The 20,737-nt window shown below is 36.8% G+C and overlaps 2 protein-coding genes across 10 annotated transcripts; one reads left to right on the top strand and one right to left on the bottom strand.

Moving 5' to 3' along the window:
* The first annotated feature begins 334 nt into the window (after positions 1-334).
* On the top strand, positions 335-7,088 carry LOC122310846 (DExH-box ATP-dependent RNA helicase DExH15 chloroplastic). Of its 3 annotated transcripts, XM_043125044.1 has the most exons (10): positions 335-866; positions 1,027-1,202; positions 1,297-1,410; positions 1,920-2,028; positions 2,116-2,202; positions 2,966-3,084; positions 3,463-3,640; positions 3,774-6,049; positions 6,203-6,343; positions 6,770-7,088. In XM_043125044.1, exons 1-8 carry the CDS (start codon positions 387-389, stop codon positions 6,027-6,029), a joined length of 3,519 nt encoding a protein of 1,172 aa, XP_042980978.1. In that variant the 5' UTR covers positions 335-386; the 3' UTR covers positions 6,030-6,049; positions 6,203-6,343; positions 6,770-7,088. The 3 variants fall into 3 exon arrangements, with proteins under 3 accessions (XP_042980978.1, XP_042980979.1, XP_042980977.1); XM_043125045.1 differs by having other exon boundaries at positions 3,774-6,343; positions 6,785-6,947; XM_043125043.1 differs by having other exon boundaries at positions 3,774-6,343; positions 6,770-6,947.
* Positions 7,089-8,213: 1,125 nt separating this feature from the next.
* On the bottom strand, positions 8,214-20,250 carry LOC122309746 (paired amphipathic helix protein Sin3-like 4). 7 transcript variants are annotated; one of them, XR_006242512.1, is made up of 26 exons: positions 19,809-20,249; positions 19,551-19,692; positions 18,857-19,012; positions 18,549-18,735; positions 18,377-18,475; positions 18,104-18,271; positions 17,689-18,028; positions 16,970-17,106; positions 15,894-15,969; positions 15,791-15,820; positions 15,302-15,606; positions 15,036-15,190; positions 14,636-14,763; positions 14,241-14,495; positions 13,046-13,741; positions 12,801-12,874; positions 10,893-11,540; positions 10,674-10,774; positions 10,420-10,558; positions 10,167-10,319; positions 9,877-10,040; positions 9,688-9,799; positions 9,391-9,564; positions 9,058-9,110; positions 8,757-8,910; positions 8,214-8,552 (listed from the first exon to the last, which is right to left on the bottom strand). XR_006242512.1 is itself a non-coding variant. In XM_043123370.1 (24 exons), exons 2-23 carry the CDS (start codon positions 19,622-19,624, stop codon positions 9,415-9,417), a joined length of 4,347 nt encoding a protein of 1,448 aa, XP_042979304.1. In that variant the 5' UTR covers positions 19,625-19,692; positions 19,809-20,249; the 3' UTR covers positions 8,214-8,552; positions 9,391-9,414. The 7 variants fall into 7 exon arrangements, 4 of the variants coding, with proteins under 4 accessions (XP_042979304.1, XP_042979305.1, XP_042979307.1 ...); XR_006242511.1 differs by lacking the exon at positions 8,757-8,910; XR_006242513.1 differs by lacking the exon at positions 8,757-8,910 and having other exon boundaries at positions 8,214-8,549.
* Positions 20,251-20,737: the final 487 nt, after the last annotated feature.

The following is a 20,737-nucleotide window of genomic DNA, read 5'->3' as shown; positions in this document are numbered from 1 at the left end:
CATTAATATAATATGATTTAATTTACAAAATAAATTTAAAATTTAAAATTTTACAAATCAACTCGTGACATGTCACGCTAACGATTAGAAAATATAAATACTATGTCTTCATTTTTTTTTAATAGATGTTTTCGCTTACTTTTAAATAGAATAATTCATCAGTTTATATTATAATAATATAAAAAGTTGTATTTAGAAGTTGGTATTAAGGGCAAAACTTATAAACTATGATATAGTATAATTTAATTTGTAAAATAAATTTAAAGATTAAAAAAATTTACAAATTAGATCTTCCACGTCCACCGCTGGCTCGCTGGCCATAAAATCACGTGATTCCGTATTTAGCCACGGTGGAATCCGAAAATCCCCGAGAAATCTCTCCCGCCATGAACACGCTCCCTATCCTCGCACCTGCATACCCTTCGACGCTTCCTGTCCTCGCCTTCTCGACTTACACAACCTCTCTGTATCCCCAAACTCCCGTCATTTCCCAGTCCCTAGGGTTTTGTTCCCCCAAGTCACTTGGCACACTTCCACAATCAAGATCTTCAATTAAGTCCCCGAGTTCTCTATACCCTGCAGAACCCCAAATCTCCGACGCCGACGACTACGAGGACGACGACGAAGATGACGATGTGGCTGCTGATGAATACTACGACATCTCCGGCGATGTATTGGAAGGAGTTGAACAGAGTGACGATGAAACCGAAACTCCTATTGCTGCAACAGAGGCGCCGACTCTGCATGAGGAGTCCAAGTGGCAGAGAGTGGAAAAGCTTTGCAACGAAGTCAGAGACTTCGGCGAATACATTATCGATGCCGATGAGCTCGCTTCGATATACGATTTCCGCATAGATAAATTTCAGGTTTATTTCTATGCAAATATTCAAATTTTAAACTCACTTGCCTATTCGTAAGCATACAAATATTATATGTATTTCTTATCTTGTATGAAATGTAGATATTCAGGTCAAAAGAAAAATTTGACACTCTTAGTAATTATTTAATTTTTTCTCTTTTGGGCAGCGTTTGGCGATACAAGCATTCTTGAGAGGCTCATCGGTTGTGGTATCTGCGCCGACGAGCAGTGGGAAGACTTTAATTGCCGAAGCCGCCGCAGTGGCCACAGTTGCCAGGCGAAGGCGAATCTTCTACACGACTCCACTCAAGGCACTATCCAATCAAAAGTTTCGCGAATTTCGGTATATAAGTCTTTCTAAATCAGTGTAAATAGTAGAAATTGAATTTGTCAACTGTACTTATATGCCGCTGTATTAATAATGTTTTGTGGTTCAGCGAGACATTTGGAGACAGCAATGTTGGCCTTCTTACGGGGGATTCTGCAGTGAATAAAGATGCTCAGGTTTTGATTATGACTACGGAGATTTTACGCAATATGTTATATCAGAGGTACATTATAGTGAATTTAAAACTCCATTTGTAGCTTATGGGAATTACTTAATGAAGGCGTGATGTAACGTATAAATTTGGACTAATGTTATGATCTGGTTTTGCAATCCATTAGCTGCTGCAGACTACATATTATCTTTTTGATCGGTAAACTGACTGCATATATCTTCAGCAACAAACTATACGAAAACGTTATTGCACACCTTCTTTACACATCTCTTTTGCCTACCTCTCATTCGTTCCGTAGTTTCAATTAAGGTTAACTGATATGATAAGTGGATGTGAGATTAACAATGCCGAAGAGGTATCGAGAGAAGTGCACAGAAGCTTTGTAAATAGAATTATCGAAAAATGTATGCTCGTAGGAAATATCATTAGTGCAGTAAGTGTTTCCTCAACATGGTTGCTACCTCTAGAAATTATCTGTGACCTCCATAAATTTGTTCTTCATTGGTTAAGTTGATTCTCTAAATTAAAAGGATGGTGTTTTACTTCACATTCACATGCAGTGTTGGAATGGTTTCTTCTGATAGTGGACTGTTCCATGTTGATGTGATTGTTTTGGACGAAGTTCATTATCTAAGTGACATATCTCGGGGTACAGTATGGGAAGAAATAGTAAGTACATTTTCTTGTCCAGGATCTCATTTATTGCCAATGATTTCCTCACATTTTTTCTTCATATGGCGTGATCAATTATTTCAGGTTATATATTGCCCAAAAGAAGTCCAACTCATATGCCTATCAGCAACGGTGGCAAATCCTGATGAGCTTGCTGGTTGGATTGGTCAGGTATTGTTTTTTCTTTTCTTTTCTTCTTTTTTTTTTCCCCCTAGCTAACCTAGTTTATGTTTTGGATATAGCAATACCATTTGTCACATGTTGAAATGGAAAGATGAAGGCATTATTTTTTCTCCTTGCAGTTTTCCATTTACAAAGATAAAAAATGTGCCATATGTTGATAAGGAATTTATTGCGATATTTTTTTGGGGGAAATACAGAACATTTTCAGACACCATCTGATGTTGGAAAAGGGGCCTTGTCCAGCAGATAGAATTTCTTGCTTTTGTTAATTTAGGAGAGCTCAACAAATCACATGAGATATTTCTATCTGGATATTTTTTGTTCATTAGGTAAGTGATTTGTGCTATTTGATCTTGCATAATCTATATTTTCAAAAGGGATAGCAATAAGGACTCATAAATTGGGGTTGCAGTATATTTCATAGTTGCTCTTTCTTTCCTTTTTTTTTTTGAAGTTGGCAACCCTATTTTGATGTCTAGAGAAAATATTTCTGAATGAAGACCCTTTATGATTCTCTTCTGCATTCTTTCTGCCTTCTGGTGTGTTGGCCTGTTATTTCTTGCTGCTAGTTCCGTCATGTTATCATTGGTTGTCTCCTGGCATCATCAACTCATCATTACATATTGTTTTCATACATAGAATAATTTCCACTTACTTGTCAACTCTAGCATTGGTTTCTGACTGCTGTCTGGTTGACTGATCTATAGACTTGTGGGAGGATTGAGTCTCTCTAATTTCATCCTTTTTCTAGATTCATGGTAAAACTGAGTTGGTAACATCCTCAAAGCGTCCAGTTCCATTGACTTGGCATTTCTCTATGAAGACAACTTTGTTACCTCTTCTTGATGAGAAAGGAACGCAATTGAATAGGTATTTTTCTTAATTGATTCTTATGTCACTTCATTCACTTTGACTTATAGTTTCACTATAGATGAACGCAAGAATAGGGATATCTTTAAAGCATTGAATAGTTGATGTTTTTTGTTAGACTAGTTGCTTTGGTTTCTATTTAAACATCATTTTAATACTTAACAAAACAAAAGTAGCTTGATTCACGTGAACATTCACAGTGAAAGTTCGAGGTTTGTCTCAGATCACCATAAGTATGATGCACTGTACAGCATGTAATTTTGTTTTCCTCTCCAATTAGTTGCATCTATGCCCTCCCTTCCATCTGTTATTTGAACACATGGATGGAAAGTTATTATTATCAACCATTTTCATTTCCTTTTTTCTAAATTGGAACAGGAAGCTGTCACTCAATTATCTGCAACTTTATGCTTCAGGAGTTAAATCTTACAAGGATGATGGGTCTAGAAGAAGAAATTCAAAAAAACGAGGAAGTAACATGAGCTATGACAGTGTTGATAGCATGCCTGAATCTCCTCTTTCAAAGAATGATATAAACACTATTCGACGTTCACAAGTATGGGCTCATTGCATCAATTCTTTTATATAACAGTACTGTTTTCATTTTTATGGCCTTCATCTACCTGATGCTTTAATTTTCTATAGAATGACAAATCAATTTGATTACGGGAGTGAAATATTAATTTCAGGTCCCTCAAGTTATTGACACATTATGGCAGCTTAAGGCAAAGGACATGCTGCCAGCAATTTGGTTTATTTTTAGCAGGAAAGGATGTGATGCAGCTGTCCAGTATCTTGAAGATTGCAATCTCTTAGATGAGTGTGAGATGAGTGAGGTTAAACTAGCCTTGAAGAGATTCCGCATTAAGTATCCTGATGCTGTCAGGGAGACTGCCATTAAAGGACTGCTGCAAGGGGCTGCTGCACATCATGCTGGTTGTCTACCATTATGGAAATCATTTGTAGAAGAATTGTTTCAGCGAGGACTTGTCAAGGTTGTCTTTGCTACTGAAACACTTGCTGCCGGAATCAATATGCCTGCTAGGACAGCTGTTATTTCATCACTCACGAAGAGGAGTGATAGTGGGCGAACCCAATTAAGCTCAAATGAACTGCTTCAAATGGCTGGGCGTGCTGGACGTAGAGGCACTGACGAAAGGGGTCATGTGGTACTTGTTCAGACTCCTTACGAAGGGGCTGAAGAGTGCTGCAAGCTTCTATTCACTGGAGTTGAACCTCTTGTTTCACAGTTTACTGCTTCCTATGGTATGGTGCTGAATCTTCTTGCAGGTGCAAAAGTTACTAGCAGATCTAATGAAGCAAATGAAATGAAATCTGTAAAAGCAGGCCGAACTTTGGAAGAAGCTAGGAAGTTGGTTGAGAGAAGTTTTGGAAACTATGTTGGCAGCAACGTTATGCTTGCTGCAAAAGATGAGCTTACTAAAATAGAGAAAGAGATCGAGATGCTGACTTTAGAAGTTAGCGATGAGGCCATAGATAGAAAGAGCAGGAAGCTTTTGTCAGAGGTAGCATATACTGAGATTGCGGATTTGCAGGAAGATTTGAGGGTGGAAAAACGTCTTAGGACAGAACTGCGAAAAAGGGTGGAAGCACAAAGAATTGCTGCTCTGAAACCTCTTTTAATGGAATTTGAAAATGGACACTTGCCCTTTTTGTGCTTGCAATATAAAGATTCTGAAGGAGTTCAACACTCACTGCCTGCTGTTTATTTGGGGAAGGTTGACTCACTCAATGGTTCAAAACTTAAGAACATGGTTTTTGCTGAGGATTCTTTTGCACTGAATGTAGTTGGGACAGAGTCTAGTGTTAATGACCTTGAAATGGACCGAGATGTTGAACCATCTTATTATGTGGCCCTTGGTTCAGATAACACGTGGTATCTATTTACAGAAAAGTGGATTAAAACAATGTATAGGACGGGCTTGCCTAATGTTGCTCTAGCTCAAGGTGATGCTTTGCCTCGGGAAATTATGAGGATGCTTCTTGATAAGGAGGAAATGAAGTGGGAGAAGCTTACTGCTTCTGAATTTGGTTGCTTATGGTGCATGGAAGCATCTCTAGAGACATGGTCTTGGAGTTTAAATGTGCCAGTTTTGAATAGTCTTTCTGAAAGTGATGAGCTGTTACATATGTCAGAACCATACTGTGAAGCTGTTGACCGCTACAAGGAACAAAGAAATAAAGTTGCACGCTTGAAGAAAAGGATAGCACGTACACAAGGCTTTAAAGAATATAAGAAAATCATTGACATGACGAAGTTGACCGAGGAAAAGATAAAACGTTTGAAGGCTAGATCGAAACGTTTGACCAATCGAATAGAGCAGATCGAACCATCTGGCTGGAAGGAGTTTTTGCTAATCAGCAATGTCATACATGAAATTAGGGCATTGGATATCAATACACATGTAATATTTCCTCTTGGTGAAACTGCAGCTGCTATTCGTGGAGAAAATGAAATTTGGCTGGCAATGATTCTCCGCAATAAAATCCTTCTAGGCCTAAAGCCTGCACAACTTGCTGCTGCTTGTGCAAGTTTAGTTTCTGAAGGGATCAAAGTTCGACCTTGGAAAAACAACAGCTATATATATGAACCTTCCTCCACTGTAATCAATTTAGTTAAGTTCTTGGATGATCAAAGAACTTCCCTATTGCAACTTCAAGAAAAGCATGGGGTAAACATTCCTTGTTGTTTGGATAGTCAATTTTCAGGTATGGTTGAAGCCTGGGCATCTGGGCTGTCTTGGAGGGAAATGATGATGGACTGTGCAATGGATGAAGGAGATTTAGCACGCCTCTTACGGCGCACTATTGATATATTAGCTCAGATTCCTAAATTACCTGATATTGATCCACTGTTGCAAACCAATGCAAAGATAGCATCTAATGTCATGGACCGCCCGCCAATCAGTGAGCTGGCTGGATAGTGTTGTATTGCCACCATAAGGTGCTTGTAAAATTGTGAACATTGTTTCCTACAGGGTCAATAGCTTTTCGAATTTCACAGAATCTGTTTAATGTATCTGATTGAACTTCAATCAAGAAAGATAACCGGCTTCACGTTTGCAATGCATAATGGATTTTCCACACGTATTACCAGCAAAAGGCCCATTTGTATTCTGTGGAGGTAAGCCTTTCTGGCTAGGCTGCATACCGTCCATGACGTCGAATGGCACATCACTAACCCCAGAATAAAATGTTGGCAACACGGATGCAACTACTCAGAGGACACTAAAACCAGGTGCCTATCAACAACTAAGATGTCATTTGGACAATGAGTTGAAATGAGATGAGTTAAGATGAAAGTTGAATAAGACATTAATAAACATTATTTTTTAATATATTATTATTGTTTTGGGATTTAAAAAAGTTGAATTGTTTATTATATTTTGTGTGAGAATTTAGAAAAACTATAATGATTTAATGAGATGAGATGAATTAAGTTGAGATTAACTCTGAATTTAAATGGGGCAAAGTTGTTTGCCATTTGCTATTTATTTCAAAGCCAGGAAAACTTTTGCACGAGTAAATTTTTCTGGCTTGTTTATTCTCAAGATGCTTTGGGTTTTTACTTAGATCACTTGCCGACTTCCATTGTGCAGTGAAATGATTATGATAAACGAGTCAATTGATTTGTTAGTACAATGATTTTGATTTCTCATTACAGGTCGTTTGCTTTCAGATAATATATTGGTGGGAAATGATGTATGGAAGCTGTTCCCCAAAATGCTTTCAGCGGAAGATGCAAAATCTTCAACTTGCCTAATTCTTCATTCACTGTTCTCTTGATTGAATGGTAAACATTTAAAGATTTATTTTATGTTGATACAGTACTTGGCATCGAAGTCTTGAGCTTTGCTGCAACCCTGTGTCATACTTGAATCTCTCGGCCCTACCTTCTGGCAAAATAGGCCCATCTTAGTTAACAGGGTGTGTTCATACTCCATACCTCCTTTTTAGACCAATCCACAAAAATACTGTTACTATTTCGAGTTTTTTTTTTTTTTTATTATTTTTGGCGTAGTAACAGAGGCTGAGCAGTCTTCCCCCTTTCTCGTACCATACTTTTATCCGCACTTTTGAGAACAAAAAAGTGATTCTTGAGTAAGTTGCACTGCATGCCTATAGTCTCGAAATTAGAAGCAATTCTATTCTCATTTCGGGTTATTGGAGATTGTTGCATTCTTTTACTTCATTTAATACTCTGTTCGATTACTTCATTCAAGTAATAACCCATTCTGATTCCTAATTAGGCATGCTATTTCAAAGAGTATTTAGTTCAAATACAAAAGCATCCTCGCTGTAGGGTCCCATTTGATTACACAGTTTAGATAAGATAAGATATTTTAAATAGTAATAAGATGAGATGAGATAGTTTGTAAAAAAAAAAAAAAAGTAATATTGATGAGTAATATTAAAATAATGTATAAACATTTTATTTAAAAGTAAAGAAGGTGATGGACTTGTACCATCTTTTCTTTTTCAATGTTGAGATGTTAGAGGAATGCTGAAAAATAAAACCCAGTTCAGATGAGATAAAAAACATCCGGAGGCCGGTTTGGTTAGCCGGCACGCTTCATCCGTACAACAGAGATGAGATAATAAACACTTACCGATCATGTAGTTGACCACACGTTATTAACACATAATTAGCATACTCCGTTCAAACTTTTACATACAGCATGAATACTTCAGCGAACTATAGTTTTAGAGCTGGTAAGTTGAGGTTGGCCTCGATGAACAGAATTCAAAGAACTTTACGGGATCTGTATCGTGTTGAACCCTTGACATTAATTATTCAAGTCAATCAAGTGAGTTGATCCGACACAAATCATTCAACCTGTTTGTTTACAAACAAATAGTCGGACCACTTGGTCTAACGCGTGCAGGTCACACGGATTGAGGTTTGACCCAAACTCAATGATGTGAAGCCGGCCCAGTCCTATTATTTTTTATTCGCAACCCGCGTCAAAGATTTACCAGTCCCCTTTACCAATGCCAGCCGTGGAAAATAGGATTGCCGTAACCTCACGCTTATTTATATTCAACTCTTAAAAGACGCGTGGCAGACAGGAGGTTTCAAATGAGAGAGACAGAGAGAGACAGAGACAGAGAGAGAGATCGATCTTGTGATTAATGTCAAGAACATGGGAATCTCTCCTAGGTGGAAAAAAATACAAAAAAGATTTAACAATAATATCGATGAATGGAACCCACGCATAGCTCAAGTTTACATCACAAATTACCTCTATTTACATTTATTGTGGCTAGAAACGCCACAAAAACATGGAGTATGCTACAACCGTCGAGCGTTATCCCCCCTCTTATTTGCTCGGTGTGACAGAAATGTGAGAATACATGAAGGATGATTCCACGAAAGCTTTTCCCTTCGTGGCGCCGTTATCTTTCCAACTCCGGTAGCCTGAGTAACTGAAGCGTGCAAAAAACTACTGCAAATCAAAAAGTATCCACATCATATTAGAGAAAAATTTCATCTATTCGAGCAATAGAAAAGTCAGCTGACTCACAACCAACTAATTTCTCCTAGTAAATGCATTTCCTTCCTATTGGATTTACATCTTCTAGTTCAAACTCTACACCAGATGCAAAAAAGCCAATCCTATCGCAATGGAACTCTGAATTTAGCCTTTTACCTCCTGTTTCTTCAAACAGTGCAAAGACTCAGTATATCAACTTCAAACTTAAATTAAACTATTCCAGAACATTTTATTTGGGTCATTCACAACGTTTCCTTCCGTCCCCCTCCCAACCATGCCTCTTATGACCGACAAAAGCCTCAACTGCAGCCTAATTTCATGAAAAATATAGGAATTTAAATCTAATATGAAAAACTAAAGCGGAAAAACTTAAAAAAAAAAAAATTGAAAAATATTCTGTTGTCATAAAAAAGGAACAATCCTGATCCAAAATAAAACTATGAGCTACAACACATACAAGAGGTAGAACTCCCACCGCCCACAGACCCTCACACCCTGATACAACAAATCCTGCACTATCGAAAAGCAATTTGTGAAAAAAAAAAAACATTATAATACAGCAGAGAAAGAGCCGATTACAACTTCCCCTGGTAACGTATGCTATGATTTGACTTAAATACAGACATTTTGGCTCTCATTACTGACTTAACATGGTGGTTTTGGGGTGTGATAGGAGATATGCATGCTAAAAGCTAAACCCAACAGACATGTTCCTCGAGACACCTGCTTTAGCAAAATGGGATATCAATCCTAGTCAAACCAGATTCAGCAACAGAAAGTTAGTACATACATATCTACTTGGGGTCAAAGGAAGTCATATTATCCAGCTAGAAAGCAGTCTCTGAAACCGTTGTCGTCTACTTGAACTGCTTGAAGACTTTGCCTGGTCATGGCATGAGCTGTAAGTGTCCCTTTTCCTTTTCCCCCGGAACAATAGGTCTTCTGTATCTAAAACATATGAGACCTACAACATACAACAGAAGTCTTCCGTATTAATTACATGCCTATATGCTCTTTTATGTCCAAACTGCAAACCATATCATCATTGGAACAAAAGAGACAAGAAATAAATTTTCATATAACATACCTTAGATGAATTGCAAGCTATCTTACACTCTAATCCATTGACAACTTGAACTCCTTCCATTGCCTGGCAGGCAGTGGAATATTCATCGCCATTGGGATATTTGCAAACATTCCTGCAAACAGCAGCAGGCATTATTAGCCATGACCACTTTACTGCAATGACTATCTTTTACTCGTATTTCTTACATACCTCTTCAAGAAGATTCCAGACTTCTCTTTCCTTTCTGGAACAACTGAGAGGAAGTCGGTGTGCAAATATGCTGAAAAATTAGGGTCCATGGAAACAGCAGTCACTTCGGGCTTATCATGTCCGTAGTCCATAAGCTGAATAGACAAATGGGTTGGTGTCGATGACTGGAAACAATTTACAATCACACAATTTAGGGCACATATAAAACTTCACACGTTTTAATTAAAAAATAATAATAAAAAAGCGCGCTTATTCAAGAAAGATAAGGAGCCAACGTCACTGAGGCATACACATTCAATACGATATATGTTCTCATCATGAAGAAGAACACGGGCGTTTTCGTGATAAACCATATCAACAAATCGTCCAGGTTTTCTTGATTTTTCATATGCATATAGTTGGAGAAGCTTGTTGTCCATCTCATCAGTGGCAAGTGTTTGAAGCTGAAGCAAGTGCATGAAGATGACCCTAATAGGTCAGATGAGAATAACAAAATGGAAAGAAAAGGAGATAATTAAAAATAAAATTAATTATGGATCTTACTTGTTTAACAAGTTTATATATCAGCTTGTCTAACGTGAATAAAACGTATGACTGAGTTCCAATAATAGCTCGGCAATCATCCTCGAACTTTGTATTGTCAGAAGAACCATCAAGTAAATTGTAAAGCGCTATCATGAATCTGCAACACCAAAAACAATTTTTTTTTATAAGTAATAAAAGCACAAACATAAAGTCAACTGATTAGTAGACAACGACATTAAGTTGATTTGAGAAACAAACAAGAGCTAAACCACCTGGCATAAAGATCAGTAGGGCTTGAATCATTTGAAGCCCTCCATTTCCGTTCAGCAGATGATGAATTAACCTTTGCTGATTGTATTCTCTCATATAATGTCTGCCAAATCAGTAAAAAAGATACAAGTATAGTTTATGATAACAATCATATAATAAATTTAGAAAATCCCCTTTTTTAGAAAGCCAAGGAAATCATATTAACATATGATAACCCTTACTTGGTGAAGCCTAAGAAGCACATAGAAGGAGTCATTTCCATAAAACACGCGAGAATCCTTTTCTTTCTCATGTGATGCTGAAGGGACATGCTTAGCCAGAGGCTTCACGGTAAGAAGAAAACGTTCTGAATATGGGAGTGATGTCCCATCCCCTTCAACATCATGTGCATCAGCCATCCCTTCAGCTTCACCTTCACTCTCAGCCTTATTATCATGTTCATCATGATCTCCATCTTCCTCATGCTCTTCACGAGAACACTCCTCACCATCAGCAGACTCACTTCCTGATACGTCCCCATTCTCAGAGGCATTCTCAGTGTCATCTGAAGACCTCTGAGCACTTTCCTCACCTTCATCGTCGGCATCAGCATCATTTTCTCCTGCCTCTGCACCACATATATTTTCTTCTCCATGTCTAGTTGGATATTGCCTGCCTACAGCACCATCCTTTGCTTTCTGCACGACCTCTAAACCAGCATCTCTATAAACTGCAAAATTATCTTCCTCAAAATCTCCATTTGGAGATACTTCACCCTCTTCTCTTTCAACTTTGAAGTGTCCAACAGATTCTTCATGGTATCTGCGAACTTTGATGCCATCTGACATCACCCCATTCGTGGATATAATTGGTCTTGTAGAATCACCACCCTTTAGGATCAATTGAAAAAGAAAAAACATTTTCTCAGCCCATATTAATTATGATATTTGTAACCATCAAGAGTCAAGACCCAGAACCTAGCATCAAGCTCAATTATCAACCAAATAATTATTCTACATGTGGATTATCAAACAGATTATTGATCAAACTTTTTTTTTTTTGAGAAAAAGATTATTGATCAAACTTCATAGCCAATTGATTGATCATGGATACTCCATGATGACTTACTAAAAGCTTACTTGTGAATATATATTTCATAATTACCCATCAAAACAGTGGCAGAACCAGAAATTCTACTTTTGGGGGGCCATATTAATCTATGCAATGATGACGATGCTTGCATACATGCCTGTGTATGTGTATGTACATATTATACACTTTGTTGTTTATAATAATAAGAAAATACATTATAGCCGTAATTTAATTTCATATTCCTTCAATTTATTTGATAGGTATATTCCTTCAATTTATAAGAAATATTTTTTGGATTATCAATATAATTTGTTTATTTATATATAAAAAAAAATGGATTGTATATATTTTAATTCATATTTTCAAGTTTTTAAATTTTTGGTGGTATATTTTTGGTATTCGTTTACTTCCACATACTCATTTTTATATTTTGGATGCAATTATTATGAATTTTAAGAAAATATAGAAACTATTTTTTTCACACTTTTAAGAAGATTCAAGAATTTTAGATGGCATTAGAAGAATATTTTCAAAATTTTAAAATATTTCAAGAAATTCAAAATTTTTTGGAATCGCTATTATTTTTTTTTTATCATTTTTTTAAATTTAAATATAATGATTTTTTTTTTTTTGGGGGGGAGGCTAGGGGGGCCATGGCCCTATCTACTAGCCTCCACGTGGTTCCACCACTGTATCAAAAAAGGGAACCAACATGGAGGGGACAGCCATTTTACAACTTCAAAATAAAATATTAATTTTTTTAATTTAAATACACCGAAGTCAAAGTAATAGTCAACAAAATTTAATATGTAGTTGTGCACTAGTTGTATACAAGTTGTGTCCCTACCATTTTAAAAAATATATATATATATTTCATAATTAGTTAAAGATACTAGCAATAGCAACCATCAAAAACTTTAATCTAACCAACATCAGGAGTCCAAATTATGACCGATAAAAGCCCAAAGCCAAAACCAACTCGATCTAATGGCCAAGGGACAAATGGGTAAACTTGAGATGTTAACTTTAGGGGGACAGCAACACATTATTAGCCATACCTCAGATGGAGGTAACTCGACCCCACCCTCAACAACATCATTGCTCGGTCTGGATGGAGTAGCACCAAGTCCTTCTAACCAGAAAAAAACAGTATCTCAGAATTCATACTGACACATAATATTTATATATAAAAAAGGATAAAGTGGAACATATTGAAAAATCAAAAGAACTAGCAGTGACAGGCTCAACTGAAATTATTTTGTCAACTAATACAGGCATAAGTAGTTGGAAGAATTATGCAAACCTGATGTGTTCTCTATGGTAGTTCTTCCATTACTTTGCTCCACTCCAGAGGCAAGCAATGCATTTGAATTGCCTAACTGTTCATTGGATTTATCCTGCTTGCTGACTCTGGATAGTTCATCAGGCATAGATGCATTGATCTGTACTTTACCATGTGGAGGGGTATCACATGAAGCATCTTTCTTATGTACATTATGTTCTTCATCAAGAGGACAATCTTCTTTAACTCCATTATCCCCATTTACTGGCCAAGCCCTGCAAGAACTTGATTGTTCTGGTGCATTACTCTCATCTCCATTTCTGGAAGGATTTAAATGTTTAGGATTTATCGCATTAGCACTGCCACCAGCACTGAGATCAATTTCCCCTGCAGTTGCAGCACCACTTTTGACAGAATCACTCTTTGCCTTAACAACATCTCCAGTATCCTCTGCACCCTGAGGACGAGAAGGAACACCAAGCATGGGTTCCAGAAATGTTGTCCAAATCTTCATAACTTTATCCAACTGTTCACTAGTACAAACTTCTCCACAGGAGTACTTAATGAGCTGATATAGATCTTCATGGATGTCAGGATCAGGGTACTCAAATTCCAAATTCGGAATGATTGGTCGCCTATTTCCAGCAGCAATAGCAAGTAGCACATCATCTTCCTTGCGCTTCTTCTCACTAATTTCTTTAATCTCCATCAATAAGGCTGCAAAACACATGACAAATAAACCATGAAAACTGAACATATTTTGCATCAGAACATCTTGTGGTAATTGGATGAGTCTACTGTCTTTTATATAATCATATTAATAGGTAAAGCAGCCTTTTTTATCCTGGCAGTATTGAGACTTTTATATTTTCCTCAGAAAAATTATGTTGACATTATCATGTCATGCATTAACACAGTTTATTTATTTATTTTGATAAATAATAGAACTTCATTAAAAGGCATAATCTAAGTACAAATACATTTTGCGTACATTTGTAATCTTGTGCACAAACATTGTTCCAAACAAGGAGAGGAGAAACAAAACATCAACAATTGCACAAGGGAGGAGGGAATTTAATCAAAAGGTCGCTGGTAATATTTATTTCAGTTATACAAAATTATCGTATGTCATGAACATTGAACATAACATATAAACTTTTGTGGTGTTAAGGTGCTTAAAATGTATCAATAGACCAAGATTTTAATGCAAAATTACCTTTTGTGCTCAAGCTCTTTGTGTCCTGTTGCTTGAAATAGAAGCTACGATGATCAAGCGATTTGTGATAATTCTTGGCATAAATTTCAGCCCAGACTTTATTAAAATCAGAGCGACACCGTGCCCACTCTTCTTGTTTCTGCTTCAGACGCGTTAGTATAACTGGCAAAGCAAGAGGTGCATTCTTCTTCAACACATCCATCACATCAAGTCCATGGTCACCATATAAACGTTCAATGCACCTGAGATTCAATGCTACAGAAACAGACAAGAAAAAATCCCCATCAGAGAGAGAAAAAAAAAAACAAAAAAAAAAAAGAGTTAGCTTTACATATTGTAATACATGTACTTGAATAATTTTTAAGTATTCTATTAGTCACTAATCAAACTATAACCTGTGAAGTGTTCCTCAACACGAACTGGACTGTCTGTCTTCAATGTATTGTTGTTGATCTTTTCCAATAGCTCTTCTACACGCTTGGTTGTTACATTTACAGACTCTAACAACATGTCCAGTTCAAACCTGACAGCAGAATTACAAAAAGATCACCTAAATTTCCACAGCACATATTTTAAACCATGATAAAGCTCCCAACTTTATATGATATCAATAGTGCTATTACCAACTCCAGAAGCTTAAGTCTAAGCAATAGAACACAAGCATAGATGACAAATTAAGCAGCTACAACTAACAAGAGAAACAAAGCTAAAGCCCAACGAGAACAATACATTGAAAAACACAAAAATGGAAAGAAACAAGGAACATAAATATAATAACCTCAGGCAACCTCTAACCTGTCATCTTCACAACGAAACAAGCTTTCTTCATACTGATTTTTGCGCATATGTTTAAAAGAGTAATCCTCACTTCCTGATGTGACAGACACCCAATGATCGTTCAATACTTCAGCCCCAAGTTCTGTTCTATGGCTAGCTGAAGGTATTAGATACTGCATCATTGAAAGGAAAAAAAAAAACCAGATGAATATAAAGAGTTACTAAAAGAAACTCAATCTCTAAAAATTATGAAATTAAAAAAAAAAAAAAAAAGCATTGCATACATGCTTTGGCAGCAGACGGTAACTGGGAGTGCAGCGCTCACAATTGGATAGGTCAAGTTCATTAATAGGTTTTGCCATATACTTATCCTTGCTGGAAAATAATGTCATCTTATGACCCCCAACATCTTTATTGCCAAAGGCAGAACTTTTTTCAAGTCTATCCCTTTCCCGGTTTTCAACTCTATCCCTTTCTCGGTTTTCACAGTCTCTATCTTTCACCCTGTCATCCTTTTCACGATCTCGATCTTTGTCCCTATCCTCTATCTTTACAGGTCTGGGTGAAGGTCCATCAATCCACAAAGCTTCTGTAATGAAGTAACGTTTTAATTAAATTTTACACTCCAAACATTAAGTTAGAGAAAATCATAATGCATTCACAGGAAACTATAAAAAGGTTATGTTCAGAAACAGTGCCAGCCTAAAACAACTCCCACAAAAAACTGCATCTAGCTTGAGAATAAAATAAGGGAAAGAAATCATCTTACGTACTTTTACTCATGACACCAGCAAGGAGAGCATCTGCAGTGCAAGACTTGGTTAGATACGAATTTAACAATGCAGAATCCATAGGTAAATGCTAGCTAAGAGTTACCATTCTTCTCACAACGTGCCAAGAATTCATTAAATCCATCCATAAGATCCGGATATCTTCCAAGTAAATCAGCCACCTGACATAAGTCAGAATCAAAAAATTAGTTATCCCATTCCTGTTAATGCCTCTTATGTCAAGGGGGAAACTTGGCTACTGTTATAAATCATTATTGAAAATGTTGAGTACACGAGCAAGCAGAAACGAAATCTCTCTCAATAAATTAGTACTGTCAGCAACACCAGACTAGAAACTTACTCAAATTACAATACGCCACTGGCAGCAACAAATGCAGGAAGGTATTTGAAAAACTAGAGTTTGGTCTACACCTTTGCTTATGGGCAGAATTTAAAACATCTAAAGCATTAACAATTTCTCAATCTAAAAAAAATACGCTGTGCTTAATTCATTGAGGAAAGACCAAAACAACATAATCTTTCTTCCATTTTGCTAAATAGAAATGTATACTTCTATTCCTTAATCCAGAAAAAGATTCAAAGAAACAAACTCGCTACAGTCCCACTGGTTACCTACCCGAAGTTATAACAAACTAATATCCTAGTGAAACACAATCTCGAATCATACAATTGTACTGTCAGCATTTTGGGAAAAACCAACCTGGAATTATACACCTTTTAACTGGAAGATACTTAACACACTGCATAGATACATATATAAGTCATCTGGCCTGGGATAACTCGTTTGTCCCAAAAATGCAATCAATTTTATCTTAACCAACCTTACCCATGTTATAAGAGATAAGAGAAGAAGAGGGTCTCATGCTAAGCTTTGCTGCTTTAGTAAACTGGAGATTGACCAATTTAAATGGGCACCAACCACTGTAATTACAGCTGTGCATGGTGCCGCCTTATGTCTATTCTTTATACAGAGCTCCAGCCAAACATTTGTCTTTCAATAACTTAAGAATTTTAACACTTCCTTTTGTTTGAGGTAATATTGATCCTAGTGAATGATCAATAAACTCAAACCATCTAACTTATCAAAATAAATAAATAAACTCAAGTATACAATGAGACAACAGTAAATTTATCAAATAACAGATATTTTATCAGCCATACCAAAGATTGCAATTCTGTTCGTGTAATTATTTCCTTGCTATAAATATGAAGGCACTTTAAAAATTCCTGGTAATCATCAGGGTTTCGTAATTTCTCCTTCACTTTCTCGCAAAAGGCAAACTCTGGACCATACATACCTGCCAGAGCATACACCAAGTAAAAGAAACAACGTAAGAAAAGGCAGGTTACAGAAAAATTCCTAGATAAGGATTGATGAGAACTTATAGCATTTACATAGAAAATTCACAAAAAGATTTATCTTCACATGATATGTAACATAGGATTGTAACTAAGAGAACAATACTTAAAAAAAAAAAAAAAAAAAAAAAGGCAAGTAAACATGCTTAGTATACATGTCCAGGAAAGAGGGGGAAAAGATCACACCATTGAACAGTGATAAAATTATGCAATTAAGTTAATGTTGACATCTAGAGTTAATTATGAGTCGCCTCTTTCTAAAAACACTGCAAATATTGAAGAAACTCTGAATGTTCCCATATAATTGATATCTTATCCAACAACAACGACAAACATAAAACAAATGTGAATTACATATTTTGCAATCAACAATTTTCTAATGCAAACCGTTTCCCAAATTAAATACCATATTCAGGTAGAAATAAGTTAAGAATGTACTTGAGAGATAAAGAGTTTTTGTAATAAGATTGGTAAGTGGGACAAGGTGCAAAGTTTAGCATCAAAACAGTCTAAACACTCACTTTTCAAGGAACCCTTATCTTCATAGGAGGATGAAATAGGACGCACTCCAAAGTTCTCATCGCCGTCCCCACCTTGATGTAATTGGTCGGCAGAGTCATCAATCCTACGAGAAGGTTTTCGTTTGTGGGGAAAACGTTGCATGTTGAAGTCCCTACTGCCATCATGCTCAAATTCTCTATCATCCCTTTCCCGTTCTCTCCTATCCCTGTCTTCTCGCCTATCCTTTTCACCATGCCTCCGTTGCTCTTTCTCCACTCTCATCAAAGATCTATCATTGTCTGGATCAGGCCGGTCAACACTGAGGTCACGTTCACCATTTGAAGCCATTACCCTTTCTTTCTGGTAAAATGCTAGCATGTTAGCTGAATGATCAAGAAATTGTGGGGTGGCATGAAGATATGAAAAAAAATTAACCTTGTCAACATGCATTGGCCGCATGATAGGTATGGCAGAAGTTCTATCCCGGAGCATTGAATTCCGACCAGATTGAGCATATGGTGTGGGGGCTGTTGCTGAGGTATCCGGCAGAAAATGGGTGAACTCATCAAGCAGGTCTTCGTGATCTTGGAAAAGTGCAGCAACCTAAATAAGGCAAAAGATAGAATTATCAATAGCAGAGACCAAAATCTCAAAAAATGTTAAGAATAAATGCAGCAGCACCATAATGAGGGACAAGAAGAAGCACACCTCCTGGTAGACCTCAGTGATGGACTTATTTTCCTTTCTGTACATATTTAAAATGTCCAAAAATGACTTATAAACGTGATCATCACCTTGAAATCGTGTCTGCAGAAGAGAATTGTTTAGATTACAACACCTGAAACCAAAAGCACACCTCAGAAGAAGTTGTGGAATCTACCTTTATCTTGTTAACAAAACTTATAGCTTCTTCAAATTCCACGGGTTTCTTTGGTTGAGGTTGTTCATCCTCACGTGGGAGGGTGATCTCATATCCCTTTGGCAAAAAGGTATTGAAACCCAAAATTAGGTCTCGATGCCCTTTAAATAATTCCTTTACCCTTGCTATGACACCCGTAGTGTCAATTCTACAATAAAAGTAAAAGTAACACCAATCAACAAGGTAAAATAAACAGTATCTCCATACCCCAAGAAAAGTATACCAAAAAAAGGCTCTAGGATAAAGCATTAAGCAAATCATAATCAAACCTTTGAGCCTTGAAATCTTTCATGACTTCAAGAAAATCATCGTATTTTTCCCTTTTGTCTTGAAATATGTCCTTCACCGCCTTGAGATAGGCTAGGGCATCATTTGTTGTCAGTTTCTGTGTATTTCCCCCTCCCATCATCTGGGGCTGCCCAGACCTTCATTTCCCAAAAATAACACAGATAATTGGACAGATTGTGAGATTCACGAACTCTTCCAGTAGATCAATACCCAAAAAAAAAATTCCCCCCTAAAATAAAAGGTTAAAATCTCCAACACATTCTCATCGTAAGCAGATGAGAAAAGTGCACCTACATACAAGAACGGTCGCTATTTTTTTTTTCTCTATCAACATCTAAACGAAATCAAACCTCTAGCAGAATTTATTATGCAAAAATAGGATCTTTTCTCAACGAATCAAGCGTATTTCAGAGTCTCATCTAGAAAATAAACAATAAAGAAAATAGTAACCAAAAACGAAGTAAATCAATAAAAATCCATTAATAAGACTCGCACAACGACTGCCCCCCGGGGGGCCAAAAACAATTGCCAAAATTCACCACTTAAATTATTAAGAAGCTTAATCTCATCGTCTACACAGTAACACTAAAATGATCAAACAGAAAAATTACATACAAAAAAGCTTAAAAAAATTAATTAAAAAAAAAAGAAAGAGAAAAGAGAATAAAAACTCACGGTTCTCCTCTAGAAGAAGCCATAGGCCGTTTAAGTTGAGAGGCCATGTAAACGTCGTCTCTGGACCTCTTCATCTCTGCAAGCGAAGTTCTTCTCTCTTCAAGAGAAAATCATGCTTCCGACTCCGATGGAAAGCAAAATCCTGCAAGACCAACTCGCTCATTCATACGAAAGAAACAACCAGAAAGCAGATCTAAACGACAAAAAAAAGACGAAAACAGGAATAATAATATCAGAAGCAAGAATTCCAATCCGGACCTCTCGAACAGATCACCTCTGAAGAGCCAAATCGTGACAAGAAAAAAAAAACGCACAAGTAATTCTCGTTACTTGAAGATGAAGCAACGTCCAGAGAAATCACAGGGAATACGTTAATATTATCGAAGCGAAAATTTGCAGGGAGAGAGATCGTTGAGTTGCTGAATACCAAAGTCTTCCAAACCAAGCTTTCAAAAAACAAACAAAACAAAGAAAGAATCCTCGGTGTGAAGATTACACGTGTTTGTGCAACACAAGGAGGGAATACTAACGATTGAAAACAAGTTTTACTTTTTGATTTTCTCGGAACACAAACACGGTACAGAGGATACAATGTAAAGATAGAGAGAGAGTTGGGAAGAATTGGGTTATAAAAACGCAAACACATACACACACTTCAATATACTCAAATAGAGGAGGAGAAGAATTGGGGGTGTGGTGCGGAGCTAAAGTCATTTTTATTTCTCGACGATCATTTTTCCCGGTTGCTTGGGGTATGGGTTACCGGCTACAGGCGGTCCATCTAATCCGACGTAGGCAACAAAATTAGGGCTTTATTGGCTCCAGTATTGGGAGCGTACCAACCACGGTCCAATTGTGTTTTTTTTTTTTTTTTTTTTTCACGAAATGGTGCAAAGTGGCAATCCGATGAAATTTGGTTAAAACAAAAGGGGTAGATGTGTAATGTGGTTTGAATTGCAGCTTTCCTGCATACCTAGGGTTTGGGGAGATCAGTGGTGGTGGCTTTGCAAGGAATTTGAGGGTTATCTTTTGGTGGTGGTGGCTTTGGGGGATTAGGGTTTTTTGGGCAAAGTACGCTGATTTCATTTTCCTTCTTTCTTTCTTTTTTGTTTTTTTTTTTTTCAAGCGGTTGTTGGTATTTGGTAAGTGATAATGATGAAATTAGAGGGGTGAAGAAGTAATTTAGT

Source organism: Carya illinoinensis, chromosome 5, assembly GCF_018687715.1.
Source record: "Carya illinoinensis cultivar Pawnee chromosome 5, C.illinoinensisPawnee_v1, whole genome shotgun sequence".
Lineage (NCBI taxonomy): Eukaryota > Viridiplantae > Streptophyta > Magnoliopsida > Fagales > Juglandaceae > Carya > Carya illinoinensis.
Note: the sequence above shows the minus strand (reverse complement) of the source record. Positions and strands in the feature narration are given on the sequence as shown.

Bases quoted from the DNA above. Each gene is read 5' to 3' on its own strand.
- LOC122309746 (XM_043123370.1), bottom strand. From the start codon at position 19,624: ATGAAGAGGTCCAGAGACGACGTTTACATGGCCTCTCAACTTAAACGG. The intron at 18,476-18,548 runs GTAGATTCCACA...TCTCTTCTGCAG, and splicing joins GTTTTGTTAACAAGATAAAG to ACACGATTTCAAGGTGATGA. The intron at 15,821-15,893 runs GTAACTCTTAGC...CTTGCACTGCAG, and splicing joins GGCACGTTGTGAGAAGAATG to ATGCTCTCCTTGCTGGTGTC.
- LOC122310846 (XM_043125044.1), top strand. From the start codon at position 387: ATGAACACGCTCCCTATCCTCGCACCTGCATACCCTTCGACGCTTCCT. The intron at 867-1,026 runs GTTTATTTCTAT...TCTTTTGGGCAG, and splicing joins TCCGCATAGATAAATTTCAG to CGTTTGGCGATACAAGCATT. The intron at 1,203-1,296 runs GTATATAAGTCT...TTTGTGGTTCAG, and splicing joins CAAAAGTTTCGCGAATTTCG to CGAGACATTTGGAGACAGCA.